Source organism: Sphaeramia orbicularis, unplaced genomic scaffold, assembly GCF_902148855.1.
Source record: "Sphaeramia orbicularis unplaced genomic scaffold, fSphaOr1.1, whole genome shotgun sequence".
NCBI classification, from domain to species: Eukaryota; Metazoa; Chordata; class Actinopteri; order Kurtiformes; family Apogonidae; genus Sphaeramia; species Sphaeramia orbicularis.
Window position 1 is genome coordinate 198,285 of NW_021941571.1, and position 19,186 is coordinate 217,470.

The following is a 19,186-nucleotide window of genomic DNA, read 5'->3' on the forward strand; positions in this document are numbered from 1 at the left end:
TAAGTCCAATAACAGAACAATCCCATAATTACCGTAATCAGATGTGACGCGTTTACAGTCACTTCAGAAATGCGATAATCATAAAACCTGGTTTACATGTTTACGTCCGTTATCAGATTTCATTCAGAGTTCATACGTACGTTATGACATCAGACATAGACTTCCTGTCCTTTTTCAGAACATCCGGTTTTGTCTTGTTACCACGGCAACGCTTACGGTGTCAGCATTAGCTGTCCTAATGTGGGAGGAGCCAATAAGACGACAGAACAGGTCACATGTTGCTGCTATCGTTCATTTCATTTCATTTCAGTGTTTGCTTACCTTTTTCTTTAGACTCATGGTGTCGCTGTGGAACTTCAGTTTATATAGATTTTTTTTTTTTTTTTTTTTTACACATGTTCAGATGTAAAAAAACTAAATAAATCAGATGAACCTGTTTCCATGTGTGAAAGCATCAGAGTATTGGGGACAAATCTAGGTGTTATCGTATAAATGCGATCAGATTATCCTGTTTACATGATCAATAATAGTCCGATAACTGCAGATATCGGACACTGATCGGAGTATCAGTGTGGACGTAAACGCACTCACTGATGGGGTTTGTGACGTTTAAATTGTTTTTGGGTTTTTTTCTCCTGTCGTTGCTTCAGGTTGAATCCGAACTGTGTAAAAACGAGTTAAACAGCTGGAATTAACGAACAGGATCTGGATCCGATTTAACGCCATTCGACCGTTCGGTTTCTCTGTTCGACCGCTGTTAATGCCTGGTTATGGAGATACTCTAGTGCCAAAATCTGTGCACATAAAAACCATAATGAACACCACCGTCTATGCACTCGCCGTCACTCTGCGCACTCCCTGCCCTTTTTCGCTGTCAATTTCTGTGCCTTCTAAGTAGACGAAGACCGATATCGGGCAGATATTTTTAAAATTTATTTATTTTTTATTAGAACACTGTGGACAGAAAAACAACCACACATATCGGGCCGAAATATTGATTTTTTTCAATACCGGCCTTATTTATTTCTTTTTTTTGAAAAGCCGATATTTGATCAGTAGTAAAACTGTTCTATTTGATCAGGCACCTGTGTGGACAGCACTTTAAGTTCAGTAAATTTTCAAAGAGTACATATGTGTACACTTATAATAATTTAATTAGAACTGCTGCATAATAATCTTAATTATCTGAGTGTTTCTATTGTATTTACTGTCAATGTGCTTTTATTTATATATATATATATATATATATATATATATATATATATACACATACATACATACATACATACATACATACATACTAAATCAGCCTTAAATATCAGCCTCAGAAATCGGCTGTAGATATCGGCCATCGGCCCTCAGAAAACCCTGTATCGGTCGACCTGTACTTCTAAGCGCTCATGGTTGCTGAGTGTTGTCACTCTGGGGGCGGGACATTGAATAGAACCCCTTCTCCCTCTGATTGGTCAGTTTAGAAACCTACTGCTCTCTGGGTCAGAGCCAATCCGAAGCAGAACAGGGTGGGTCATCTCATCCGGACGGACCCTTCAGTTTTATACAGACCAGAACCAGAACCAGAACCAGAACCAACCGCCAGCGCTGAGAAGGCAGAGAATGACGGCGAGCGCGCAGGACGTGGCATCGAGTGCATAGAGGGCGGGATTTGTCCACGCTGGTTATGATTTCTATGGGCGTGACTTTTGACACCAAATTATCGCTGTACATGGTTCGTTCGGGACACAACTGTATTTTGTACGTGTTTTCATTTCCACGTCTCCGTTCTCATTGATGGATGTCGTTTTCCAGACCGACTGAAAGTTGTGTCAACTTGCTAAAATGAAGCTCCGCCCCTTTACCCTTTTAACCCCGCCTCTTTAACACATTACTGTCGGCAGGTGCACACACACACACACACACACCACACACCAGGGCTGGGATTCACAGGCGTTTAGTTCAACCTAACGTGTCAGCTGCGAATAAATTAAATCCGTTTGTTGGCACCAGCTCATCCAGATCCTCCATTCTGGTGGATTAAAGGGCTGGTGAGGTTCTAGGAGGTTCTAGGAGGTTGTAGGAGGTATCGACACAGAACACACTCACATCAGCCCGTACTTTTAGAACAGTTTTCACTGCTTCACTGGCACCGTCGGGACATCGAAACTATTCTGTTTGTGTCTTCAGAGCCTAAAGTTTCTGGAGTCCTGGTTCCTACGGGTTCCACCGTCTGGAGGGTTCGTTCTTTGGTACGTTCTCTGATAAATTCCACGTCATGAAACCAGGGACCGGGGGGAATGACTCGAAGGAAACACGACATCCAACCAGTTCAGGTCCGTTTAAGTATTCGATGATGAAAATGAAAAGAACCAAAACGTGTGCTGTGAGGATGTCAGGTCGAAAACCTTAAGAGTCCGACGACATCTGAGGTTGGATTTGAAGATGGAGAACATACACGCTGGGGTTAACGGGGTGGAGTTAAGCCGTTACCGGGGGGTGTCGGACATACGGCCAAAACGAACCCAAGAAGAAGCAGAGTGAAAAAAGTTCAATTAGATCACAAAAAGGTTTAAATCTACAGAGTAAACACGAACAAACTGAAAATGTATGAACCCTTAAAGACCCAAACAATCCACCTTTAACCCTTAAGACCCAGATGTCCACCTTTAACCCTTAACGACCCAGATGTCCACCTTTAACCCTTAAAGACCCAAACATCCACCCTTTAACCCTTAAAGACCCAGATGTCCACCTTTACCCCTTAAGACCCAAACGTCCACCTTTAACCCTTAAAGACCCAAACATCCACCTTTAACCCTTAAAGACCCAGATGTCCACCTTTAACCCTTAAAGGACCCAGATGCCACCTTTAACCCTTAAAGACCCAGATGTCCACCTTTAACCCTTAAAGACCCAGATGTCCCACCTTAACCCTTAAGACCCAGATGTCACCTTTAACCCCTTAAAGAACCAGATGTCACACCTTTACCCTTAAAGACCCAGATGTCCACCTTTAACCCTTAAAGACCCAGATGTCCACCTTTAACCTAAAGACCCAGATGTCCACCTTTAACCCTTTACAGACCCAGATGTCCACCTTTAACCCTTAACGGACCAGATGTCCACCTTTAACCCTTACAGACCACAGCTGTCCACCTTAACCCTTAAAGACCCAGATGTCCACCTTTAACCCTTAAAGACCCAGATGTCCACCTTTAACCCTTACACACCCAAATAACAAATACAGGATTTATCCTGAAAAAAAACACAAACTAAGGTGAATAATATTATAGTTAATGGTGATAATTCACTTATGAATTGTTAAATATAGAGAAAAACAATCCTTTGGAACTGATGTAAAAGTAGCTCTGGGTCTGTAAGGGTTTAAAAGTAAGTTCAGTTGTCATGTGACCAATATTCAGCCTCAGTTTATTATTTCCACATGTTCATTCTATCGTCCAGATCCCAGACATTTAAGGACAGACTGAATACTGGTCCAGTTCCACTGGTTTAGATGGACCCACTTCAGTTTGTTCAGTTTATTCATGTTACTGTTAAAGGACAGGCTGGAAATGTTAATATTTTCATGTACTTTTCCTTTTTTTTTTCCACAAAACCAAACAGACTTCACTGTTCGGTTCTGACCCACGTTAGACCAGATGGGTCCGAATGTGGAACCTGAACCAACGTGACTGTTAATATCTTCAGTGTCATTCTGAGGGGGGGGGGGCTGGACCTTATGTGTGACACCCCTGTTTAAGGTGAGCTGGTTTTGGTTTCCGTGGTTACTGTGGTTTCCGTGGTTACCGTGGTGACCGTCCCGCAGCCCGTCTCACTCATCCTCACACTCACACTGAGCAGCAGATTCTCGTTCATGAGCCCTTAAGAGAGAAAAACCCACAACGCAAAAAACAAACCACAAACTCAGAGGAAGGACACACACGCGTCCTGACGTCTCAGTTCGGCGTGGACTTGAACTTAAAAACAGACTGTGGGTGTTGCGTCAGTCGTCGGTGGCGGTCCGTGTCGTCGTTGATGTAGTCCTCTTCTACCGGCGTGCCCCGTTCTGCGTCCCCCACTCGTCTTCGTCGTACTCGATGCTGTCGTTGTCCTCCAGCAGCTCATTGTCCTGTTCCCCGGCCCCGCCTGCGGCCGGAGCCCCGCCCACCGCTGGAGCCACGCCACCGCTTCATCGATGGGTGGCTCGCCGTCCGCCGACCCGCGCCGGTGGTGTTTCCCGCACCGGCGCCTGGGCGTCCCGCGGCGGCGGCGCGTAGCCCCTGTTGTTGTTGGAGAAGGCGTCCCTGTTGCGGCCCTCATCCTCCACGTACACCCTCTGGTGACACATGGGACACGTGTCCTGGATGTACAGCCACTTCCGCAGACACAGCGCGTGGAAATAGTGTGGCACGGCGTGAATGCGCGCCGACGTGGCGAACTCCCTGGTAGCAGATGGCGCACACATCCTCGATGCGCCCCAGCTGGTCGCCGCGGACCTCATGCAGCGAGTTGATCTTCTTGACGGCGGTGCGTCGGTTGATGAAGGTCTTCCAGCCGTTCTTGGCCTGCAGATAGATGTTGAAGTAAGCGTGCAGGCACATCATGCAGGCACGGATCTTACTGCCCGACTCGAACATCATGGTGTAGGCGCCGGTTCCCGAACATGATGACGCCGAACAGGAACTCGATGATGTTCCCCGTGGAGCGCACGTAGTAGACGTAGTCGTCCAGCTTCTCCCACAGGACATTGGAGAAACCGTCCACCATGAAGAGGCCGTAGACGGTCAGAGACACCAGCACCTGAGGGGGAGCAGAACCAGAACCAGAACATGAGTCAGAACCAGAACCAGAGTCAGAACCACAACCAGAACCCTTGTCAGACACAACCAGCCGTATTCAGCGTTCTTTAAAAACAGCTGATCAAAGCCTGTGTGTGATTAAGATCCACAGGAATGTTTACCAGGAAAGCCATTTGGCCCAGTTTGGCCCAGTTTGGCCCAGTTTGGCCCAGTTTGGCCCAGTTTGGCCCAGTTGGCAGAAAAATCTACCATTAAACTTTAAATAAATATTGCTGTTTGTGTGTGAATTGTCCTGAACAGGACATGTGACTGCTGCAGACAGGATGTGTCCACAGATTTATGTCCACAGAGTTTAGAAACAGCCACATTTCACTGGAGTTTAATGGTAGATTTTTCTGCCAAACTGGGCCAAACTGGGCCAAACTTGGCCAAACTTGGGTGTTTCTCTAGTGTTTTCTGGTTGTTTTTTGTTGATTTTTGGGTGTTTTCTTGATGGGTTCTGGGGTCTGGAACAGATTAATTCTATTTCAACGGGGAAAACTGATTCGTAAAATGAGTAAACCACTAAACAAGTTCATTCATGGGACAAATAAACCTCGTACTGTGAGGTTCCACTGGGTTTCCTGTGGTGGTGTGTTCGGTTGGAGTTTTCAGTGCATCTGCGTCCTGGTCACCCTTCCACCCTAAACCCAGACCCCACCCCACAGGAGGGTCACCCTTCCACCCTAAACCCAGGGACCCCACCCCACAGGAGGGTCACCCTTCCACCCTAAACCCAGACCCCACCCCACAGGAGGGTCACCCTTCCACCCTAAACCCAGACCCCACCCACAGGAGGGTCACCCTTCCACCCTAAACCCAGACCCACCCCACAGGAGGGTCACCTTGAGGCACAGCTCCACGCAGAAGGCGGTGACGGCGAACAGCCAGGTGGTTGAGGGCGTAGTGGTGCCAGAGGGCATAGCTGAGCGCCACAGGTAGCAGGAAGAGCGCCGCCGACACCAGCAGGACGGGCACGTGGCGGCGCACCGACGACACGTGGGAGGCGCTGAGGCTCATGAGCACCGGGTCAGTCATCCCATGGATGAAGTGGAGGATGGCGGTCAGCAGAAGGCACATGTTCCGGCTGAGGCGGACCTTCAAAACACACACAAACACACCTGTAACCCTTAAAGACTCAAACATCTACCCTAACCTAAACCCAGACCCAGACCCAGACCCAGACCCAGACCCAGACCCATCCATACCAGACGCTCCTCCGGGTCCAGGCTGCTGAGGCCGGTCTGCAGAGCCAGGATGAAGAACAGGACCGGGGCCACGAACCCTAAACGTTTGTCCTCCTCCTCTGTGGAACCTGAAACAGAACAGACATCAGAGACAAGCTCCGCCCCCTTCTGTACTTATGTTATGGGGACGAACAGTGGCGAATTCATCCTGTATGAGGGACGAACGTGCACTGCCCCCCCCCGTGGATTGGTGGGCAGGTCTTTACCTATGAAGGCCAGGATGCTGAGGCCCAGGTAATGCGCCACTGAGGAGATGACGGCGCTCATGCCCAGCACCGTCAGCGTGGAGTCGCATCCTGAGATGATCAGGTTACTGGCCACGTCCCACAGCACGTCCCAGCTCAGCAGGAAACCCTGCACGTTACCATGGAAACAAGAGCAGCACTGTTACTTCAACCCTTCAACCCAGAACCTTCTAACAGCAGAGTTAGGACAGTAGAGTTACGCACGTTTCACAAATTGGCCAAAAATACGACTTTAGGTGGTTACACTATGAGGCTAACGACACGACGAACGCCACACGATCACAGTTAAGCCTTTTCTTTAACTTTACCAGGAACTTTGAAAACCTCAGCAAATTTCCACCTAAATTACCTGGTAAAAAATGCTTTTGGGTGTTTTTTGTTTGTTTTATGTTGATTTTTGAGTGTTTAATTGGTGGACGTTTGGGCTTTTTAAGGGTTAAAGGTGGACGTTTGGGTGTTTAAGGGTTAAAGGTGGACGTTTGGGTGTTTAAGGGTTAAAGGTGGACGTTTGGGTGTTTAAGGGTTAAAGGTGGACGTTTGGGCTTTTAAGGGTTAAAGGTGGACGTTTGGGCTTTTAAGGGTTAAAGGTGGACGTTTGGGTGTTTAAGGGTTAAAGGTGGACGTTTGGGCTTTTAAGGGTTAAAGGTGGACGTTGGGTGTTTGAGGGTTAAAGGTGGACGTTTGGGCTTTTAAGGGTTAAAGGTGGACGTTTGGGTGTTTAAGGGTTAAAGGTGGATGTTTGGGTGTTTAAGGGTTAAAGGTGGACGTTTGGGTGTTTAAGGGTTAAAGGTGGATGTTTGGGCTTTTAAGGGTTAAAGGTGGATGTTTGGGTGTTTAAGGGTTAAAGGTGGATGTTTGGGTGTTAAGGGTTAAAGGTGGACGTTTGGGCTTTTAAGGGTTAAAGGTGGACGTTTGGGCGTTTAAGGGTTAAAGGTGGACGTTTGGGCTTTTAAGGGTTAAAGGTGGACGTTTGGGCTTTTAAGGGTTAAAGGTGGACGTTTGGGTGTTTAAGGGTTAAAGGTGGACGTTTGGGCTTTTAAGGGTTAAAGGTGGACGTTTGGGTGTTTAAGGGTTAAAGGTGGATGTTTGGGTGTTTAAGGGTTAAAGGTGGACGTTTGGGCTTTTAAGGGTTAAAGGTGGACGTTTGGGTGTTTAAGGGTAAAGGTGGACGCTTGGGTGTTTAAGGGTTAAAGGTGGACGCTTGGGCGTTTAAGGGTTAAAGGTGGACGCTTGGGCGTTTAAGGGTTTAAAGGTGGACGTTGGGCGTTTAAGGGTTAAAGGTGGACGTTTGGGTGTTTAAGGGTTAAAGGTGGACGTTTGGGTGTTTAAGGGTTAAAGGTGGATGTTTGGGTGTTTAAGGGTTAAAGGTGGATGTTTGGGTGTTTAAGGGTTAAAGGTGGACGTTTGGGCTTTTAAGGGTTAAAGGTGGACGTTTGGGCGTTTAAGGGTTAAAGGTGGACGTTTGGGCTTTTAAGGGTTAAAGGTGGATGTTTGGGTGTTTAAGGGTTAAAGGTGGACGTTTGGGTGTTTAAGGGTTAAAGGTGGATGTTTGGGTGTTTAAGGGTTAAAGGTGGACGTTTGGGCGTTTAAGGGTTAAAGGTGGACGTTTGGGTGTTTAAGGGTTAAAGGTGGACGTTTGGGTGTTTAAGGGTTAAAGGTGGACGTTTGGGCTTTTAAGGGTTAAAGGTGGATGTTTGGGCTTTTAAGGGTTAAAGGTGGACGTTTGGGCTTTTAAGGGTTAAAGGTGGACGTTTGGGCTTTTAAGGGTTAAAGGTGGACGTTTGGGTGTTTAAGGGTTAAAGGTGGATGTTTGGGCGTTTTAAGGGTTAAAGGTGGACGTTTGGGCTTTTAAGGGTTAAAGGTGGACGTTTGGGCTGTTAAGGGTTAAAGGTGGACATTTGGGCGTTTAAGGGTTAAAGGTGGACGTTTGGCTTTTAAGGGTTAAAGGTGGACGTTTGGGTGTTTAAGGGTTAAAGGTGGACGTTTGGGTGTTTAAGGGTTAAAGGTGGATGTTTGGGCTTTTAAGGGTTAAAGGTGGACGTTTGGGCTTTAAGGGTTAAAGGTGGACGTTTGGGCTTTTAAGGGTTAAAGGTGGATGTTTGGGTGTTTAAGGGTTAAAGGTGGATGTTTGGGCGTTTAAGGGTTAAAGGTGGACGTTTGGGCGTTTAAGGGTTAAAGGTGGACGTTTGGGTGTTTAAGGGTTAAAGGTGGACGCCTTGGGGTTTAAGGGTTAAAGGTGGACGTTTGGGCTTTTAAGGGTTTAAAGGTGGACGTTTGGGTGTTTAAGGGTTAAAGGTGGATGTTTGGGGTGTTTAAGGGTTAAAGGTGGACGTTTGGGCTTTTAAGGGTTAAAGGTGGACGTTTGGGTGTTTAAGGGTTAAAGGTGGATGTTTGGGCGTTTAAGGGTTAAAGGTGGACGTTTGGGCTTTTAAGGGTTAAAGGTGGACGTTTGGGCTGTTAAGGGTTAAAGGTGGACGTTTGGGTGTTTAAGGGTTAAAGGTGGACGTTTGGGCTTTTAAGGGTTAAAGGTGGACGTTTGGGCTTTTAAGGGTTAAGGTGGACGTTTGGGTGTTTAAGGGTTAAAGGTGGACGTTTGGGTGTTTAAGGGTTAAAGGTGGATGTTTGGGCTTTTAAGGGTTAAAGGTGGACGTTTGGGCTTTTAAGGGTTAAAGGTGGACGTTTGGGCTTTAAGGGTTAAAGGTGGATGTTTGGGTGTTTAAGGGTTAAAGGTGGATGTTTGGGTGTTTAAGGGTTAAAGGTGGACGTTTGGGCGTTTAAGGGTTAAAGGTGGACGTTTGGGTGTTTAAGGGTTAAAGGTGGACGCTTGGGTGTTTAAGGGTTAAAGGTGGACGTTTGGGCGTTTAAGGGTTAAAGGTGGACGTTTGGGTGTTTAAGGGTTAAAGGTGGATGTTTGGGTGTTTAAGGGTTAAAGGTGGACGTTTGGGCTTTTAAGGGTTAAAGGTGGACGTTTGGGTGGTTTAAGGGTTAAAGGTGGACGTTTGGGTGTTTAAGGGTTAAAGGTGGACGTTTGGGCTTTTAAGGGTTTAAAGGTGGACGTTTGGGTGTTTAAGGGTTAAAGGTGGACGTTTGGGTGTTAAGGGTTAAAGGTGGACGTTTGGGTGTTTAAGGGTTTAAGGTGGACGTTTGGGTTTTTAAGGGGTAAAGGTGGACGTTTGGGTGTTTAAGGGTTAAAGGTGGATGTTTGGGTGTTTAAGGGTTAAAGGTGGACGTTTGGGTGTTTAAGGGTTAAAGGTGGACGTTTGGGCTTTTAAGGGTTAAAGGTGGATGTTTGGGTGTTTAAGGGTTAAAGGTGGATGTTTGGGCGTTTAAGGGTTAAAGGTGGACGTTTGGGCTTTTAAGGGTTAAAGGTGGACGTTTGGGCTTTTAAGGGTTAAAGGTGGACGTTTGGGCTTTTAAGGGTTAAAGGTGGACGTTTGGGCTTTTAAGGGTAAAGGTGGACGTTTGGGTGTTTAAGGGTTAAAGGTGGACGTTTGGGTGTTTAAGGGTTAAAGGTGGACGTTTGGGCTTTTAAGGGTTAAAGGTGGACGTTTGGGTGTTTTAAGGGTTAAAGGTGGATGCTTGGGTGTTTAAGGGTTAAAGGTGGACGTTTGGGCTTTTAAGGGTTAAAGGTGGACGTTTGGGTGTTTAAGGGTTAAAGGTGGACGCTTGGGTGTTTAAGGGTTAACAGGTGGACGCTTGGGCGTTTAAGGGTTAAAGGTGGACGTTTGGGCGTTTAAGGGTTAAAGGTGGACGTTTGGGTGTTTAAGGGTTAAAGGTGGACGTTTGGGTGTTTAAGGGTTAAAGGTGGACGTTTGGGTGTTTAAGGGTTAAAGGTGGATGTTTGGGTGTTTTAAGGGTTAAAGGTGGACGTTTGGGCTTTTAAGGGTTAAAGGTGGACGTTTGGGTGTTTAAGGGTTAAAGGTGGACGCTTGGGTGTTTAAGGGTTAAAGGTGGACGTTTGGGCTTTTAAGGGTTAAAGGTGGACGTTTGGGTTGTTTAAGGGTTAAAGGTGGACGCTTGGGTGTTTAAGGGTTAAAGGTGGACGCTTGGGCGTTTAAGGGTTAAAGGTGGACGCTTGGGCGTTAAGGGTTAAAGGTGGACGTTTGGGTGTTTAAGGGTTAAAGGTGGACGTTTGGGTGTTTAAGGGTTAAAGGTGGATGTTTGGGTGTTTAAGGGTTAAAGGTGGATGTTTGGGTGTTTAAGGGTTAAAGGTGGACGTTTGGGCTTTTAAGGGTTAAAGGTGGACGTTTGGGCGTTTAAGGGTTAAAGGTGGACGTTTGGGCTTTTAAGGGTTAAAGGTGGACGTTTGGGTGTTTAAGGGTTAAAGGTGGATGTTTGGGTGTTTAAGGGTTAAAGGTGGATGTTTGGGTGTTTAAGGGTTAAAGGTGGACGTTTGGGCTTTTAAGGGTTAAAGGTGGACGTTTGGGGTGTTTAAGGGTTAAAGGTGGACGTTTGGGTGTTTAAGGGTTAAAGGTGGACATTTGGGCTTTTAAGGGTTAAAGGTGGATGTTTGGGCTTTTAAGGGTTAAAGGTGGACGTTTGGGCTTTTAAGGGTTAAAGGTGGACGTTTGGGCTTTTAAGGGTTAAAGGTGGACGTTTGGGTGTTTAAGGGTTAAAGGTGGATGTTTGGGTGTTTAAGGGTTAAAGGTGGACGTTTGGGCTTTTAAGGGTTAAAGGTGGACGTTTGGGCTGTTAAGGGTTAAAGGTGGACGTTTGGGTGTTTAAGGTTAAAGGTGGACGTTTGGGCTTTTAAGGGTTAAAGGTGGACGTTTGGGTGTTTAAGGGTTAAAGGTGGATGTTTGGGTGTTTAAGGGTTAAAGGTGGACGTTTGGGCTTTTAAGGGTTAAAGGTGGACGTTTGGGTGTTTAAGGGTTAAAGGTGGATGCTTGGGTGTTTAAGGGTTTAAAGGTGGACGTTTGGGCTTTTAAGGGTTAAAGGTGGACGTTTGGGTGTTTAAGGGTTAAAGGTGGATGTTTGGGTGTTTAAGGGTTAAAGGTGGATGTTTGGGTGTTTAAGGGTTAAAGGTGGACGTTTGGGCTTTTAAGGGTTAAAGGTGGACGTTTGGGTGTTTAAGGGTTAAAGGTGGACGTTTGGGTGTTTAAGGGTTAAAGGTGGACGTTTGGGCTTTTAAGGGTTAAAGGTGGACGTTTGGGTGTTTAAGGGTTAAAGGTGGACGTTTGGGTGTTTAAGGGTTAAAGGTGGACGTTTGGGCTTTTAAGGGTTAAAGGTGGACGTTTGGGTGTTTAAGGGTTAAAGGTGGACGTTTGGGTGTTTAAGGGTTAAAGGTGGACGTTTGGGTGTTTAAGGGTTAAAGGTGGACGTTTGGGCTTTTAAGGGTTAAAGGTGGACGTTTGGGTGTTTAAGGGTTAAAGGTGGATGTTTGGGTGTTTAAGGGTTAAAGGTGGACGTTTGGGTGTTTAAGGGTTAAAGGTGGACGTTTGGGCTTTTAAGGGTTAAAGGTGGATGTTTGGGTGTTTAAGGGTTAAAGGTGGATGTTTGGGGCGTTTAAGGGTTAAAGGTGGACGTTTGGGCTTTTAAGGGTTAAAGGTGGACGTTTGGGCTTTTAAGGGTTAAAGGTGGACGTTTGGGCTTTTAAGGGTTAAAGGTGGACGTTTGGGCTTTTAAGGGTTAAAGGTGGACGTTGGGTGTTTAAGGGTTAAAGGTGGACGTTTGGGTGTTTAAGGGTTAAAGGTGGACGTTTGGGCTTTTAAGGGTTAAAGGTGGACGTTTGGGTGTTTAAGGGTTAAAGGTGGATGCTTGGGTGTTTAAGGGTTAAAGGTGGACGTTTGGGCTTTTAAGGGTTAAAGGTGGACGTTTGGGTGTTTAAGGGTTAAAGGTGGACGCTTGGGCTTTTAAGGGTTAAAGGTGGACGCTTGGGCGTTTAAGGGTTAAAGGTGGACGTTTGGGCGTTTAAGGGTTAAAGGTGGACGTTTGGGTGTTTAAGGGTTAAAGGTGGACGTTTGGGCTTTTAAGGGTTAAAGGTGGACGTTTGGGTGTTTAAGGGTTAAAGGTGGATGCTTGGGTGTTTAAGGGTTAAAGGTGGACGTTTGGGCTTTTAAGGGTTAAAGGTGGACGTTTGGGTGTTTAAGGGTTAAAGGTGGACGCTTGGGTGTTTAAGGGTTAAAGGTGGACGCTTGGGCGTTTAAGGGTTAAAGGTGGACGCTTGGGCGTTTAAGGGTTAAAGGTGGACGTTTGGGTGTTTAAGGGTTAAAGGTGGACGTTTGGGTGTTTAAGGGTTAAAGGTGGACGTTTGGGTGTTTAAGGGTTAAAGGTGGATGTTTGGGTGTTTAAGGGTTAAAGGTGGACGTTTGGGCTTTTAAGGGTTAAAGGTGGACGTTTGGGCGTTTAAGGGTTAAAGGTGGACGTTTGGGCTTTTAAGGGTTAAAGGTGGATGTTTGGGTGTTTAAGGGTTAAAGGTGGATGTTTGGGTGTTTAAGGGTTAAAGGTGGATGTTTGGGTGTTTAAGGGTTAAAGGTGGACGTTTGGGCTTTTAAGGGTTAAAGGTGGACGTTTGGGTGTTTAAGGGTTAAAGGTGGACGTTTGGGTGTTTAAGGGTTAAAGGTGGACATTTGGGCTTTTAAGGGTTAAAGGTGGATGTTTGGGCTTTTAAGGGTTAAAGGTGGACGTTTGGGCTTTTAAGGGTTAAAGGTGGACGTTTGGGCTTTTAAGGGTTAAAGGTGGACGTTTGGGTGTTTAAGGGTTAAAGGTGGATGTTTGGGTGTTTAAGGGTTAAAGGTGGACGTTTGGGCTTTTAAGGGTTAAAGGTGGACGTTTGGGCTGTTAAGGGTTAAAGGTGGACGTTTGGGTGTTTAAGGGTTAAAGGTGGACGTTTGGGCTTTTAAGGGTTAAAGGTGGACGTTTGGGTGTTTAAGGGTTAAAGGTGGATGTTTGGGTGTTTAAGGGTTAAAGGTGGACGTTTGGGCTTTTAAGGGTTAAAGGTGGACGTTTGGGTGTTTAAGGGTTAAAGGTGGATGCTTGGGTGTTTAAGGGTTAAAGGTGGACGTTTGGGCTTTAAGGGTTAAAGGTGGACGTTTGGGTGTTTAAGGGTTAAAGGTGGATGTTTGGGTGTTTAAGGGTTAAAGGTGGACGTTTGGGCTTTTAAGGGTTAAAGGTGGACGTTTGGGTGTTTAAGGGTTAAAGGTGGACGTTTGGGTGTTTAAGGGTTAAAGGTGGACGTTTGGGTTTTTAAGGGTTAAAGGTGGACGTTTGGGTGTTTAAGGGTTAAAGGTGGACGTTTGGGTGTTTAAGGGTTAAAGGTGGACGTTTGGGTGTTTAAGGGTTAAAGGTGGACGTTTGGGCTTTTAAGGGTTAAAGGTGGACGTTTGGGTGTTTAAGGGTTAAAGGTGGACGTTTGGGTGTTTAAGGGTTAAAGGTGGACGTTTGGGTGTTTAAGGGTTAAAGGTGGATGCTTGGGTGTTTAAGGGTTAAAGGTGAATGTTTGGGTCTCACCTGTGCGTCAGCTCCTCCTTCGGCGGCTCCACCCGTGGCGTCACCACTCTCCCTCCTCACCGCTCGGACCACATAGACCAGGATGAGGGCCTGAGCTGTGACCCGGGTCAGCCAGAAGACCCTCAGTACGTCAGGGAAGCGGATCCTCTTCCAGGTGTCCTCCAGCAGCAGCTGCAGGCCGTAGATACGGTACATGTGTCGCACCAGCAGGAACACGTAGCGGCAGGAGTAGTAGAACCAGCGCAGCCGCGCCACCAGGCACGCCGCCGTGTTCAGGCCCAGCACCAGGGCCGAGAACGCCGCCACCAGCTGCCGCGCGTCGGCCGGCAGCTCCGCCGCGATCCCCCACAGAGGGATCATGACGTCCAGCACCACCAGGGCGGCAAACAGTGACCGCAGGTCCAGCAGGAACACGTAGCCCACGGCGAACAGCAGCTGCACGGCGGCCACGCCCAGCCACAGCGTGGGCCCGTTTCGGGGCAGCAGCCGGAAGCCCAGCGCCGCCTTGTAGTAGGCGCCGTAGAAGTCCGCCTGAGTGGTGACGTAGGTGTTGACGAGGACCGCCGCCGTGCCGAGCAGGACGGCAAAGAAGAGCGTGTAGAACTTGAACAAGGCCTTCTGGGAAAGAAGCAGCACGACGCTGGAGACGAGGACGCCTGGAAACACCAAGAAACAGAAACACAAGACGAGTTTAGAGTCAGAGGGTCTACTGTCCTCTGGGTTCGGAGGACGGCTGGAAGAAAATACTGGTTCTGCAATATATCGTGACATTTCATTTCACAATAATGTATGGATATTTTTAGGTATTTATTCAAATGCAGATTTTGTGGAGGTTCATTTTTTGTTTTTTGTTTCTATTTTATTTATTCTTATTTCACACTCTTTTATTAAATAACGTTGGTTCCTTTGTTTGGACTGAACTCAAATCCTGTTCTGATGTTAGTTGTGAACTAATAGAATCTGAACATTTGAACAGGATCTGAAACTGGAATGTCTGGAAAACAGAATTTCAGTTTGAACACAGTTGGAACATTTGGTGATAGAACATTAGATCCTGTTGGGATCAAATACAAATGTGTTTAGTATTTGTGCAGATTTCTGCTGGAATTCAATTCTTCAAGGAAATAATCATTAAGAAAAAGAAACAAACAAAAAATTGCCTTTTCAACAGTATTATTATTAGTATTGTGATATATGGTATCATGATCCCAGTATTGTGATTTGGACTGTATTGCCAGATTCTTGCCGATACACAGTCCTAATGGTTATCATTATTATTGCATAATTGTTGAAATTGTGCTCAGAATGTTGAAACAGTACTTAGCCTATACACACACTGACAGAATTTAACCAAGTTGTATTTTGAAAAAAAGTAAATAAATTTAAAAAAAGACAAAAAACAAATAAAACAAATGTTCAGAGAATGCAAACCTCCACCATTTACCCTGAACGCTGTGCACATGTGGAGCCACTCCTTCTGTTTAAACTATGGACGTGCAAAACCACTTTCATTATGTTAGTTCATGAATTGCATTTTTTATGATGTTTTGAAAACGGTGCATAAAAAATAACAGAAGTCAACAGAACGAAACAGAAGAGAAATGGAGTGGAGTGATATTTGGTCCACAGTTGAATCTGGTCCCAGTCATGTGTCTGTCCAGTTAGATTCAATTCACATCAATATTAGTTGAGTTCTAATTTTAAATGTGTGGGAAATGGGATTTTCAGTGTTCAGTGTAAATGTCCACAGAGTCCACATTCCACAGTGGATGTGGACAATTTAGTTCCACATACAGAGATTGTTCTAAGCTACAGGTGGATCCAACTGGAGGAGAATCAGAGTCGTTTGGAATTTTGGATGAATTTTGGAAAATGTCTCAGTGATGACAGATGGAAAACTGTAGATGTTGTGACCTTGCTGTGACCTTGAACTTTGTCCTACTGGGACCAAAATGGACTGGGTTGGTCCCAGGGCCTAGGCCTATCTGTGGGGAAGATCTGGGAAAGATGGGTGGAAGAGGTTTACACTGAAGTTGCAAACAAACAAACACACACACACACACACACACACACACACAGCAAGTGATCACAATAGCTCCTGGAGGAGAGAATCAAAGAGTGTTACATAAGAATAAATAAAATTTCAACAAAAAAGAATAAAAACAAAAACAAAAATGAATCTCCACAGTATCTGCATTTGAATAAATACCTAAAATATCCATACAGTACTGTTTAATATCGATACAGTATTATGAAATGAAATATTGTGATATACTGCAGAACCCATCTTTTCAAACAGCTCTAATGGTTCCATTCCTACTCCAGATAAACCTGGATTTAAATGCCGATGCCAGACTAAGTGGCCTAAGTGGGGCTGGACTGTCGGCTGAGCCGTTGTGCGGTCGGCGGCGGGCGAGGCGTCCAAAGGTCGACGACCAGAGCCACTTATGTAACGGCTGTTTATGTGTTCACAGGCGAACGGAGGGATTAAAGAGGAACCGACTGCAGCGTCTGGATCGAAAACACTAAGAACACACAGAAGTGTAGACGGAACCACAGCCCGGTCCACCACACTGTCCATTAAACAGAAGTATTTAGAACCACAGGGCATTTGAACTGTGGTTCCACTGGAAAAGGACGTTCCCTTCATCTACGTCAGTTTAGTGTGAACTCAACTTTAAACACAGAGTCACAAACACAAGCAGGTCCAGCGGTCCTGAACAGTACTGTCTGTTCTGGGTGGGAGCTCCTCAGGTTCTGTTCACACTGAAGGGAAATGTGTCCACATGTGACCTGGATCTGATCTGGTCCAGACAGTCTGAACAGCACTGATCTGACCCAGACCACTTTCATATGTGGTCCTAAATCTGACCCGGACCACTTTCATATGTGGTCCTAAATCTGACCCGGACCACTTTCATATGTGGTCCTAAATCTGACCCGGACCACTTTCATATGTGGTCCTAAATCTGACCCGGACCACTTTCATATGTGGTCCTAAATCTGACCCAGATCTGATCTTTTCCAATGTGACTTCAGTCTGAACGTCCAGGTCGCATTTATCGGAACTTTACGTCATTGAAATGCGACAAACGTCCCAGTTCTGCGTCCCAGGAGGAAAACCAGCAGCAGTATTTCACTTTAGTACTAGTGTTAGTACTAGTACTAGTATTAGCCTCTGTACTAGTGTTGGTAATAGTACTAGTATGTGTACTAGTGTCAGTAGTACACAAACTAGTTCTACTTTGTGCTGTTTGTGTACTAATGTCAGTACTAGTACTAGTGCTATGTACTAGTACAGGTTTGTATACTAGTCTTAATGTTGTGTACTAGTGTTGTGTACTAGTGTCAGTACTTGTACTAATGTCAGTAGTAGTACTGGTTTGAGTACTAGTCTGTGTGTACTAGTACTAGTCTGTGTGTACTAGTACTGTGTCCTTAATCCTGGACCTGACCTTAGTTTCAACTCCTCCTTCTCCTCTGTTAAACTCAGAGTTCATCTGGACCCGGTCAGCCGGTCCGGTTCGGACCCGGGCCGGTGGTTCCGGTGTCCGGTGTGTAATTCGCTGTGACAGCTCACCTAACTCCACACCGTGGGCTGACGTTGCTAAGCTAACCGGGCTAGCAGCTAGCTGTCAGTGCTGTTGACACCGGGCACCGGTCCCGGACCCCGGTCCCGGACCGGCCCCTCTAGGAACTTACCCGTGACTCGGACCAGCACCCTGCCGGCCGCCCCGGCCCACCCCGCCCCGGGGTCGTAGTAGGAGTTAAAGATCGCGTCGATAATGAAGATGCAGGGCACCCGCAGAGCCACATCCAGCACCGCCAGGGCCTGCTGGCCGATCCGGCTTTGGGTGGACGCCATGGGGCTGTCGGCGGCCTACGGTCCCGGCCCGCCCCGGGGCTCCATGGAAGGGAAATGTGAACCCAGTCCCGGCTGTCCGTGTGTCCGTGTCTCCTTCCCGGTGTTTACGTGCTCCGCTCCGCCATGGCCGACCAGCTGGACCTCCTGTTGCGTCTCCTCCTCCGGCTCCGGTTTAGCGGCTCCGACTCTGAACCCCACCGGCTGTCTGCGCCCGGACCCCGGCCGTCTGCTCCCGGACCCCGGCCGTCTGCTCCCGGACCCGGCTGTCATCAACACACGGAGGCGTTTGTCAAAAACGCCATTTCTTCGTCATGTTTCGGCTCCGGAAAGATCTCACAAGTTATTAAGACGTCGGACGTAATGTGACGTAATGTGACGTGACTTCCACTTTTCGGAGGGCGTGGCACGTGACGTAGGCACGTAACATGAAGACAAAATAAATGAAGAAATAAATATTTGAGAAATATATTAAATATTTAGAATTTATATTTAACAAAAAAAAAAAAAAAAAGCACTAGCACCCTGGCAATTTATAAAGAATTCTTTAAAATAGACTGATCTCTCTGATGTATTTATTTATTTATTTGTGTTAGATATGTTTTTTTTATACTATTATTTGTCTATTTTGCTTTGTGCCTTAAATCTATGCATTTTTTAAAAAATTTATTTGTTCAAATGCTCTTTCTTTTTGACATCTTGGTGTTTGTTCGTTCAAAATTTATGTTTTGTATGCCTGAATATTTTCAATAAAGCTGGGGAAAAAAAACATGAATAAATAAATAGAGTAAAACTTTTGTTGGATTAAAGTATTTTCATGTATTTATGTATTAATATCATACAAAATTATTTATATATATATATATATATATATATATATATATATATATATATGTATATATATATATATATGTATATGTATATATATATATATATATATATATATATATATATATATATATATATATATATATATAATATTTAGAATTATCTTTATATATGAAAATATGAAAAAATAAGATATAAAATATGTAACATATGTTTTAAATATATTTAGGATGAGATATTTATTAAATATATGAGACAATAGAAATTATACAAGATTGAAAGGAACAATAATAGTAACACAATAATAAAAATACAAGAATTTCTAAAAATAATTAAATAAATATGAAAAGAAAGAAAAAAAAAAGCAAAACCAAAGGAAAAAATAAATGAATTAATATATGAATTAGTTAATGAATAAAGTAGAAACACATGTAAATGTGTGTGTACTCATTATTTAGTTCTGATATGGTTCTTTTGGAGTGTCAGGTTCAGTACGTTGTTGTATTCTCTGTTTTTATTTAATTCAGCTGAGATCATCTGTGGACTGTTTCATTCAGCTGGAGCGTCCTTCTAAAATATAGATGTTCTGTGAGTTTGTAGAATACATAAAGCCAGTGCCTTCAGCTGAACCCTGGGATAATGAGGAGGAGGAGTAAGTGGTCTTCCTCTGGTACCGAACAGATTATTGATCCATATCAGAACCATGTGACTGATCAGCTCATG

At 45.4% G+C, this 19,186-nt stretch overlaps 1 protein-coding gene across 1 annotated transcript; it reads right to left on the reverse strand.

Moving 5' to 3' along the window:
• Nucleotides 1-3,509: 3,509 nt before the first annotated feature.
• On the reverse strand, nt 3,510-18,075 carry LOC115416175 (E3 ubiquitin-protein ligase RNF139-like). Its single transcript, XM_030129898.1, is given in 10 exon segments — nt 3,510-4,054; nt 4,057-4,435; nt 4,437-4,646; nt 4,648-4,794; nt 5,678-5,725; nt 5,727-5,930; nt 6,041-6,147; nt 6,286-6,433; nt 13,774-14,429; nt 17,476-18,075. Coding segments are annotated over 10 exon segments (2,166 nt in total). The 5' UTR covers nt 17,639-18,075; the 3' UTR covers nt 3,510-3,950.
• Nucleotides 18,076-19,186: the final 1,111 nt, after the last annotated feature.